The sequence below is a fragment of the Photinus pyralis genome, unplaced genomic scaffold (assembly GCF_008802855.1).
Source record: "Photinus pyralis isolate 1611_PpyrPB1 unplaced genomic scaffold, Ppyr1.3 Ppyr1.4_LG4, whole genome shotgun sequence".
Lineage (NCBI taxonomy): Eukaryota > Metazoa > Arthropoda > Insecta > Coleoptera > Lampyridae > Photinus > Photinus pyralis.
The window spans coordinates 35,772,836-35,784,956 of NW_022170511.1; the positions used below are offsets into that span (position 1 = coordinate 35,772,836).

General features: G+C 36.4%; 1 protein-coding gene across 1 annotated transcript in view; it reads right to left on the reverse strand.

The window, feature by feature from the left end:
• LOC116169584 (protein sprint) overlaps positions 1-12,121 on the reverse strand; it is a 189,340-nt gene that overhangs the window by 157,393 nt on the left and 19,826 nt on the right. The window contains exon 2 of the mRNA XM_031485717.1: positions 7,008-7,076. Coding sequence (XP_031341577.1) covers positions 7,008-7,070 — 63 coding nt within the window. The 5' untranslated portion in view covers positions 7,071-7,076. The remainder of the gene's footprint in view (positions 1-7,007; positions 7,077-12,121) is intronic.

Consider the following 12,121-nt stretch of genomic DNA (forward strand, 5'->3'; position numbering starts at 1 on the left):
GTTCAACTAGCGCCATTATAAATGTTGCAAAAAAGCCCTTGACTTTCGGAGGGAGGTGCTATGTTAGCCTTTCGGGTAAAATTTTGACGTTTTCTGTTCTGTAGTGTAGACGTAGCGCTTAAATTCACCTGGCGCAATTACAGATTTTGCAAAAAAAGCCTTTAACTTTTGGGGGTGGTATGTTAACGCTAGCACCACCATTGTGTTCCATTACTACCAAAAGCAAACGCTGCAGTGTGTTCTTTAAACCTAGCGCCACAAATTACAGAGCTGGCGCCAAATCCCAAACATTGCTGGGGGTCCTTTTCATATTACCATCGGATTGTTTTTTTTCGTGTACAATTTTGCTTCTACTGACAAATCTCCAGATAGAGTCAAAATCTTAAGAGTTGGCGCCGCATCCAAGTAGTCTGGGGCAGTTTTTACTAGCTGTGTTACTTGGCGCCACTGAAATATAACAGCAAAGTGTTTAATTGAAGCTGGAGCAACATAAAACTGGATGGGAAAAATGTACACCCAAAAAACGTCCTAGGCACTCCTATATTTAGAACCAGACGCGGAGTTGCTCCAAAGCAATTTTCGGACATAAACGTGCACGGCCAGTCAAGTGGGTCTACTAAGAAATGTATATATCAAAATTTTACACGAAAAGACAACATGGTGGTGCTAGGAAATTATTGGGGGGTGGCGCTAGCTCTACAATTTGTGGCGAACACAGAGCTTGCTTTTGGATCGGACGCAATGGTGGTGCTAGCGTTAACATAGCACTCCCTGAAAGTGAAGGGCTTTTTTGTAAAATCTATATTGACGCTGAACTTAAAGTCAGAAATTTGAAATGGTGGTGTTAAGGTAACGGACTCCATTCTAAATGAATTGAATAAAGCGATGGTGGTGAAAATCCAATACATTACAATGAAAATTACAAACATTCATGATGCGGTTTAATTGAGAATGATAAGTACAAGGGTGGTTCAAATTTGTGGCTCACCCTTGGGATATCCGTAAGGGTGAGCGAGGTATACAGTGTAGGTTAAATGGGGGCAAACTTGCCCCGTTTTGTTAACAAAAAAAGTATTTGCAATTTTTGAAAAACCTTTGAAAATGACTGATATCGAAAAACTGGAAATTTTTCCCTAGGTTAAACAGTCAGAAATGGGTGGTTCCCGTTAGTACCGTCTGTGGGCACCTTTTTTAAGAGCCCCCCCCCCCCCTTTTATGCCAGACAAACACACGCGCCCTTGACAATGATCACCGAACTACGCATAGCAGAACCGCTGGGCTAGTCCCACCATAACTGCTGCTGTTCAGAACCAAAAATCCCGTATATATTTGATCCCCCCTCGCACCCCTATTGTAATTTAACCCAGAGTTTTATATAATTTTTTGATATTATCACGCCTACGTTTTATTGCACAAAATAATGTCAAATTTGTTATTCAAAAGTTCAAATATTGAAATTCTATGTTAAAAAAGACGATTTCGCGTATATAATTTAATTCAAAACTCCTCAGTAAAGTAACACTTGACTCGGAAATTAAAGTACTCGGCCTCATATTCCAATATTTCCTGGCAAGTAATGTGGCATTTTCCTGACTTTCATGTAAATATCTATTACATAAACATACTGAAATGATATAACGTCAAAATGCGAAGCCGCGGACATCTGGAAAATGAGGTAGTTATCTCTTAAAATTCATAATATATTTTTCTACAAATGGAGAACCCGACGACCTGCAGCTGCCCGGATTTTCTTTCGTGTTTATTGTCTGATATTATATTTTCGCTAAATTTCTACTTTTTTGGAAAGTATCTATTCCTTAGACATGCGTTGTATAATTTGTTAATTTTGTTCTAATCCATTTTTTTTATAATTTCGGTTTGAAATTTGTCTTAGAATGGATCTGATGTGTGTAAATTTATTGTAACTACTGCTTTAATATTATTTTCGATGTTTAGTGCACTTTCAAAAAATTAAAAGTGCACTTTTGCGCTCTTAAAGTGTGTCTGTCTGTCTGTCTGAGTCACAAAGGCTCCGAAACTACACCACTTACAGACTTGGTATTGGTGTCATTCGATTAGAAATTAAAAAATATTTCATGTTTGTATTCTCGCTAAGGCATGAATAAATAAAATAAGTCAAACAAACCCATCGAAAAAGTGCACTCTTCGCCTCTTGCTTCTTTTTATTTGTTTATTATGTTATACCTCTTGGCTAGGTCTAAAGTATTCTACAATCTATAACGCAGTAGAGGGAATCGAAAAAGGGATAATAAATCTAACCACAGCTTGAAGTTACTCACGGCGAAATCAGAGAAACTATAGACGCCACATATTTTTATCTCGTTGATGTGCCTGAAAATTAAAGAAGAGCCTTCTGATGGTCGACAAAGCTAAGGAAAAAGGGGGAAATAGGGTTCAATACAAAATAACAGAAGGAAGATCATTTTAATTTCCTTCGGACCTTTAGGCCAGTAACGTACTAGGCAGCCTGGCTGCGGCTCTCAATCCTCCACACGATTGCCCGCACACCTGCGCATGCGCATTCTGCCCAAAAGCTTTTCAGCTCATCCTCAGAATATGTGGACCAAATTTGGTTCCAATCGGTTCAGCCGAAACTGAGAGACCGCCCGACATTATCGAGATTTTGTTTAATTCGGATTCCTGGTGCTTCAAAACGGGCATTTCGGTCAAAAAAGTGGGGGACTGTCCTTACTAACGTACGGGTGGTAATGGTAACAATACGTCTTAAGTTTAGGGAGATATTTGAAGTACGATTTAGAACTTACGTAAATGTTTTCGAGACCGATAAAAAACACTAATTCAAATCTACGGGTGGTGCAAAAAAATAGTAAACTCTTGCGGCTCCAGCGACTCAAAGTCAGAAAAACCACCACTTGGCGAATGATTGAATGGGGTTAATAAAATCTACCTCATTCACGCACAATGGGTCGACAATTATTGGATGGCTTTCGTAAAACAAAATTTAGACCATCTATCATCAAGATAAAAAATCATAAAGTAATGGACACTAAGCAGAAATGCACAAGATACGAAGAATCGCATGCGATTTTCAGTAGGGGAATTTTTTGCCACTAGGCTCGTATTCGGAAACCAGACTTTTGATCCGGCTCATATTCAATAGCACTGATCCTTGAACTTGATTCGCGAAGGTTTGACATCGCTGTCTCTTTTCGTTCTGGAGTTAGACGGGGAACAGACAGACGGCCAGACGGACAAAACCATCACATAAGGGGCATTTTTTTCTTTCAAAAAATTCCCCTAAAAAAGAAAATACAGAAAGAGCGTAGGTAGTTTGAACGCGAAAAATGACTGAAATTCGACGAAATTTTAAACAATCGTAGTGAAAAAGCACCACTAGGTCGAAAATAAATTTTAACTCTATTCTAAATTCGGAACTAAAGAATTGTAACAAATCTTTAAGCTGTCCAAATCCATGAGTGTCGTTTGTCGCTTCAATTTCATTTTGAAATTCTGTAAATAGGCTCCTCACGCCTGTTTTGTCGTTCAGGCTACCAGAAATTGAATATAACAATTAAAAGTTCTATAAGCTTTCAAAGCTTTTTTTTTTAAGGCTAGATGCCCGTTTGTTTTTATTCGAATCTTGTTTTGCGTTCAGTAACGTATATATCTCTACCTTTACTCTTGAATATTGGTGAATTTTCGTTAAAATATGATCTTTTAATAATGTTTTAATGCACCAAATTTATTTTTAGGGTTTAATCGTGTTCTACGCTCCTGAACACGTAGGAGTAGACATCTGAACCGTATACATATGACCGAAAGCAGAAAAACACTTAAATTTAGCGCTATTCAACGCCATGTCAAATAACTTACTCCCGGTTGGAATTTCGAGTTGACAAACGGCATTTTCGGATTCATTGGGATCGAATTAGGGGTTTTAAGTCAATAGTTACATGAAATGCTTCTTGCAGTGAAACGGAGAGCTTTTCTGAGATTTTAGCACCGATTATATTTGTTAAGAAGCTCATGGGCGATGACGATACTTTACTAATCACGGTAACGTAGTTTTTCTCACTTGTGACAGTTCTTCAGAAAAGTTTACTTAAGTAATTAATTATTTAATTAATGCAAGATTGTAAGATCAAGTATTCATTAGCGTAATTCTTTAGGTACAGGGATTCTCTACCTGTTTTTCTTGGAGGGGTGGAGCGAATCTTCCTTGGACTAAAGGCCGTTTTACAGTTAACAATTTTTCTTGCGTGCAATTTAACTTGCTGCAAGTTTTAGGTGCAATTAAAATTGCCAGTGGCTTTACAGTTGGCAATTTTTGTGATGCAACAATCATTGCAAGCGTAAGTACCAACCCTACCCTAGACAAGTACCAACCTTTAGGAGGTAAAAGCAAATGTCTACAAAGATGGATGAAAATATAAAGGTTAAATTATTAATTATTATTATTATTTTGTTGGGATCTGCGCTGCTTCTGCAAGATGGTACGAGAAAAAAAAGGCAGTAACACAAAATCAAATTTTTGAAAGGTTGGTACGTCGTAATATACTACAAAAGTTACTAAAATTGCATGCAAGATACAGAACTTTTGGCGCAAAACACGACATTTTTCTTGCACCATAAAAATTGCAGCAAGTCGACGCAATATTCGATTTGCGCATGCGTGCAATAAAAATTGCAGCAATTTTTCTTGCCGGAAATAAAAATTGCGAACTGTAAAGTGGCCTTAATTCACCCGGAGGAAACTTTAGAATTGAGTGTGTGACACTTATGCGTGGATGAGTTTTCTGAATCACGATCATTTTGCGTCGAGTTTTCCAGCATGGGCGAATATTTCCGTCACGAATGCTTCTTCCAGGGGCCAGTGTATAGTGGACGAAACCTCTAGGTCTTATTTTCTTACAATTTTATTATGTTCTGATCTACTAAATCGAGTTCTTAAGTTTTACTTGCTGAGGCAGCGATGTTACCACATTTGAGGGTGGTCCAATCTAAAGTAGGTACTCCGTCCGAAGAATGCAATTATCACAATGTGTAATGTTTGTTTTGCATCTATAACATGAGTTGCATTGAATATCATTGTAATTTTTTAGCATAAAATATGTTTGATGCTGCAAAAAGCTGATGCTGATATATACCTTCGTAGAATGCATTTAATTTTTCGGTTAAAACGATAATTTTCAACGTGCTTTGTACTTCAGGTTTCAACATTTGGCACCGACAATACCGACATACTCCACAACCAATACTTGTTGTAAGAAATGTACTTACTAATTTTAATTGGTTCTAGTAATTTTCTAAGTAGGTATTCACGAAGAAAGTATTCCTAAAAGCACTGATTCATCGTGGAGCTGTCCGAAGTCATAACTCATAATTTACAAACAATTCCTTGAAACTAATAGGATCTTATTTGGTGATTTATTAACGTCGGTTTGCTAAGGGATGACAAATACATAATGGAGGATTTTAACATTGAAGTTAATTTAAAATGACCGAAAATATGCGGCTGATTACACACGTACAATATACAAACGGCGGTTTCGGGAGAACAATTTGCACATTAACAAAATTGTTTCTATTTACTGCGAGGGAGGAAAGAGAGTAATTGTTTCTAATTCATATACCAACTCGGCCAGAAGATTGGTGTTTTTCAATTAAAAATGTGATTGGGAAAGTGTCGACGCACGAGTCGAATGCACGTTTATATTAAATATAGATTTTGTTTCCCTATATGTGCGTTGCTATAAATTACGTTTGCAGAACTATTTGGGGTGTATTTCATCGTAATGGTTTTGCGGACATTGATGCGATAATAAAATTTAGGGAATGCGCATTAAACCCATATGACCATAAGAGCCCGCGGTCAGAGATAGTCCGACTGATGTTTAATTATAGGGTTCACAATACCTACCCGTCGTCTCACTTCTTCGTAGGTATAGAACGAGATGAAGTCACCCTCTGTACGTGTCGCAGTGGGTTCATTGCAACATACTAGAGGTGCAATTAGGGTTAGATTATCGTAATTGTAGTTTTAAACAGTAAAACGCTTCGCGATGGACTACGTTGCGCATTATACGAGGTGAATCTATAAATTAGATATTAAACACTATTTAGTGGTTGTTTACGGGTGCGCAAATAAATTAGTTCCCGATTGTTGCCAACACAACTGTAATCAAACCGAATAAGGGAGTTTTCCTCGTTACAGGGTACCTATATTATAACAATGCCACATTTCCCATTTTGACAAAAAGGGGTTCCAATATCCCAATAGCCACCAGTTAAACCAAACAAAGGTAGCTTAAGAATAGTTGTGCGTATAATAAAACTGTAACCAAGGATTAATAGTTTTCAAATAACCACCACGATCGTTACGCTGCAGCTTTTCGACGTAGACCTGAAGTGCGAAATCTCCATTCGGGGCGCAAAAAACCTCTAGCAGCATATTTAGTATGGTGGTAAATCATACACACTCCTTGCACTGTGGACATATGTAATTATCACTTGATAATAATTCTAGAAATTATGAATTAGGCACAGATAAGGCATGTTTTGCGTTGTGCAATTCAACATCCAAAAAACACAACTTTTTGCATTATGAAAACAGAAACTTATTGCCAAAAATGTTCAGAGGCGAGTCATTTTAAAATGCTGTCGTGAAGAGTCAGATCAAACGAACCTTTTCGAATCTCAATTTGTCACAGTAAGGTGATCAGGTGGAAATACAGTTTGCATTATTGCATATTTCATCTGTTCAGATTCCAAAACTTCCATACGAAGGCACATAAAAAACTTCGTAAAAATGTTTCGGCCGTCAGTGTCATATACTGCCACAAATCTGCGATTCCGCTAAATCAATTTATCGTTTTTGATGCCAGCATTATTTTATCGTAACGCGAAATCAAGTTGCCTGTTGTTATGCAGCTTCTTATACTCTCTTGTTTGTGTTAAGTGTAAACGTACAGGATTAAAAAAAACGATTTTTTTTTTACCGAAATTAAGAAATGCATTTACTTTACCTGCATATACACACTGGAACTGGACCCTCGTCTTGCTCGACGAAACTGGATGAAATTCGCCATTGTTATCTGTAATAAGAGAATGCGTATTAGGCGCTTAGTTATTTTTCTAACATTAGGAACATGATCAAATATTTATCGAGGTAGTAATTTAATCTTCTAGGGATGTTTATTGGGGAGAAAGGCGTATTCTTCTGGCGAGTAAAAGAATTCTATAAATAGGTATAAAAGGCAAAAGTTAGTTTTACGTGTCATCAATGAATGGTGCTATTCTAAATTTGAATACGTGATATGAAAATGTATAATTACCTAGAGCGAAAACATGAACATTAACATTGTTGAAGAATTACCATTACTTCCACAGAACCTAGGTTTTTGTTATATAGTCGAGTCTTGTTTTGCGAAAATCCAAATGCAAGAAGCATTTTATTCGACCCCGCTGAATCCGAAAATGCCGTTTGTCAACACGAAATTCCAAACGAAAATGAGTTATTCGGGATGGCGTACAAAATAGCGCCAAATGTAAGAGTTTTTTTGCTTTTGGTCATATGTACGCGGTTCCTATGTTTTCGGAGGCGTAGAGCACGATTAATAAGCACTTAAAAATGAGATTAAAACACCATTAAAAAGCCATATTTTAACAAAATTCTCCAAAAATCGAAAAATTAGGTGGAAATGTGTATTAAGTGCTGTGCTATGTTTGAGGGGATTCAGACCACGTTTAAGTGCTCAAAAACATTTTAAACAGGTATTTAGGATATTCACTTAGTATAGATTAAACTGACATTAATACTTTCTTTATTCATCCTCCTCACCTGTCCCATTCGTGTACTTCGCTTTACATTTGCACAACTTGTGCAAGGGACCCATGGCTCTTTCCTGTACCCTCACTGCTTAGTTTTGCAGAAGGCTTTGCACCCACAAACGGTAAACTTTCATGGGAGCGACTCTTCCACAGAAGAAGTGAATTTTTGGGGAGAAACTTTTCGCTTTAGATATTTTTGCATACTTGTACTTATCGCGTGTAACAAACATGTAACACTCTTTATGGGAATGTTTGATCTATCCGTAACCCCCGTCCGTGTTTAACCTCACTATTTGCGGTTAACCTGGTGATGAAATATCAGGGTAAAAATCTGTATATAATAAATTTAAAAGTGAACACGCCTGACCCTTCTGAACTGTAATTTTCAAATAATTTTTTCGCGATTCACAAAATTTAAAATTTTCAGGATGCTTGTAACTAAATTTTGGTGTTCACAGTGCACCTAAAGTCTATTCGCTAGTTTGTTGTAAAGCGTTATTGTTACTTGGGATGTAAATCCCCACTTAAATTATTCAAATTATGGCAATTTTAATTGCTTCCAGGTATACAAAGGGGACGGACAGGTGGTTCGTAAACTGAGTCGATTACTACCTGGGAAATTTTCAGCTAACGTATTTTCAATTTCATACGACCTCGCTCTTACCGGAAGTATTTTTAATGGTATGCTCTAAGTTCTTTTTTTAAATCTACGCAAAGTGTGGACTACATTTGACACATTTTTTCGAAATTTTTGGAAATGATACTCCTTCAGTAAATAAATTACCTTTTATAAAGCAAACATAAAACTGACCCATTATTTTCTGGATTTAACTCCACGAAATGCTTCTTGCATTGAAACGGAAAGCTTTTTACAGATTTGAAAAAAAAATGAAACGACTTTCTCGCACTTATGGTATCCAACGACTATTTAATCTGTATTTTTGAGGACAGAAGTTGTTAATTTGCTCCCAAGGGATTAAATTTCCATCTAATCCCTTACGATTAAAATATAACACAGTTACGCATATTTCATGAAAACTTCGTTTACAATGATCGACATTAAATTTCCGATTTTTGTTATCTTGACGATATCTGAACAAGAACCCGTTTTCGCGTAGGTATGAACAACCCGCTATATGGAGAAACTCCAAACCGAAAACGAAAACTGTAGCTTCATTTAGCCGCTGATAAGGAAAATGAGGTCGTAGCTAATTGTTTAGTTTGATAATTGTTCCCGTACAGACATTTTAATTATTCGTGTAGGCTCTGGAAGCTTTGGTCCTAAATATCGGTAGCTAATCGGATGTTTTGCAGCAAACTTCGTCGAATTAACCAAGCGCGCTAATTAATCATGAATTGCTGGTCTCAGATTTTTATGATACCAGGGGACCGAGTAAGTAATGAAAGAAGTTTGCATTTTCGAACGTTATCAAAAGAATACGCCGGCGCCCGACGGGCTGGAAAACCCCGCGTTCCTTTTCCACATTTTGGGAATTCTATACATACATACATATATGGTAACAGCGTACTTTAGGAGGGGTCCCTTCTGATGTCTCTAGGTACCGTATCTTTGCTCTTTTCCGAATATTGATTGTGCGTCCGTACCGTATTTCGATTTCTTCCGTATCAATTTTAGTATTTTCACCGTGTACCTTTGGGTGAGGGAGTTTGTTTTCCTTTCTTTTCTGTATTTATTTCCCGCTTAGGGAAATTGCGATGCCGTGCACCTTAATTTTGTTTTAGCGCTTCCGCTCACTGATCGCTTGCTGTATCCGTGTGATCCTTACAGATTTCCGTTTCTTCAACCACTCTTGATAAGGAGCCAGAGTTGAATCCTCCTGGTGGCGTCTTCGATTATTAAAAAAATTCAATTACTATCGGCCTTGAAATGATTTCCATAAGAAATACATTCTACACTTCAAAGTAAACATTCAAGAATCAAGATTAATTTCCAAATAAAATATTAAGTATTTGCTATCACTGATTTTGTAATTATTTTTTTAAATATTTTTGAAAAATAAATTAAAGCCAACGCATTTTCGAAAATGACATTTTTCCTTTTTTTGACCATAACTTTGCTATTTGTAGAGATACAAGTAATTATGAATAGGATAATTAATCAGCATAAAATTCTGCTTTGTCCATTCATAAAAATTAAAGGTTCCTGAATATTTCAGGAAACCGACTTTGTACCTCTTACGGCTTACGAGATCCCTATAGTAGAGGTGAGAAACAACTCACCCAACAGGACTAAAGTGTCATATGATCCCTTATCGGGAAATAAACTTTCACACGCAGAATTAAATGATTCATCTCAGTCTCTCGGTATACGAGTATAAACATCTATTTTCCTGAAATATTCATGAAATTATATTGATGCCTACTTTATGTCAGAAAATTTGCGTTTCCATGATACGGGCTTTCCCTCACTACTTTTCTTGCCTCCTGTCACTTTACGAGAGTCACATACTGTCCTTATTTTAAAAGGTCTAATTAAAACCAACCTGGATTGTGGTGCATCAAAATTATTAAAAAGCGTCACTAGCCATGAATCATGAGCAGTAGAGGTTAAATTAGCAAAGAAAATTATTACATTTGTGCGATGAGTTTAAGGCATTAACTATTGAAAATGTGCATATAACATACAGGCCGTTTACCGCAAACCGTTACTTGAAAGTGTTCAGGCTTCCATTGATAATTTAAATCTGAAAATGTGCATACCAACATAGTTCATGATCTATCGAAAGAAAATATTATCGTATGATCGTTTCATGTGCGGTTTTACCGAATTCGGATGGCAACTTTTTTGTTTTAAATAGAACACCCTTTATTTTATTGTAATTTCGAAAGTTACGTGTTTAATACCACATTTCCCTATATACCGTAGAAAGTTAATTATTTCAAATACAGTATGCCTTATTTTTACACTTTAAAATGTAGATTCATGGAGCCACTAAACGGCTCACAAAGGTTCTCTACTGATTATATTTTCAGTCTCCGCTATTGGCCAAGGTTATGTAAACAAATTAGAAAAACAACTTTAATTATATAGACAATGTCGAAAAAATTCTACATCGATCAAGTATTACATTCCCTATGCCTATCTGTCATGCTTTCCGTTTAGATTTTGTAAAATTGTGACCATTATGCATTTATTTTTAATAATTATCATAGATCTCATTGTACCGTTCTTGGAGAAGGGGAAAACTACTGGTTTCAACTTGACGGAACGCCGGCTCATTTTATCCATAACGCTTATATGAGTGAGTGAGTTATTTAAATTGGGAACCGCAGGTGACTACTTTGGTTAAGAGAATCAGAAAACTATTAATTTATTTTATTTAAACCCATTTTAAAACAACTCTATTAAACATGGTTTATTACTCACTAACAATTGTCATTTACACCATTCGCCTAGCCATTCAGCAATTTTTTCTAAGAGCCATACTCTCCTTTCTTAAATAAACACAAATTTATTCTAATTAGCCATCATGCTACAAGAAGTAACCAACCCTAAAATCGTTCTTTATATCTTTATGTCAAGTTATATGCCATTATATTCCGTAACTATTTTCTCCTGTTAAAAAAATAAGGAGCAGATTTGTAGCTAACAGCAAAAATCACGCATTTACTTAAAAAATGGTAAGTGTAGGGACAAAAAAGCCTGACAAAAGTTTATTATTTTCCGATGTAGAACAAGAATGTGCAATAGGAAGTATCTAAACCTATAGGTTTCTATTCTAAAAATTACTTGCCTTACATTTGCCCATTAAGGGACAATTATGTAAAAATATGCATAGCATTATTAAAATGTTTTGATATCCCTGCTAGTTTTCGTAATAATTGTGACCGTCTCAAAATAAATGGAACACCCTGTATATAAATTAATTAACTGATATTTAAATGTGAGATTACGGAACTGGCAATCGCAACTCACAAAAAAATGACACACCCTTGCTTACAACCCAATTCGCCTCGCTTATGTGTAGACCCCAATAAATCATCTCATGAAACCATTGAGTAATTAAATCCTTCACTCAACGCTGAAACTCATACATCGTATACGCAAAAATGTATATATATACATCCCGCTATCATTATTGCGTCCGTACGTATTTGTACTTTATTGCGTCTCCTAGAACGGATAGGAATTCTTAAACTATTGCCGTGAATGTTGGTTTGGAATCGTATGTCGTGGCTAGAATCGTAACCAGATTTCAAAAATTCCCAGTATTTCGATATACGAATTTTCAGTCATATTGAATCATTCGTGCGTCCTTTCATATGCGCCATTGTCGCACCCGTATAT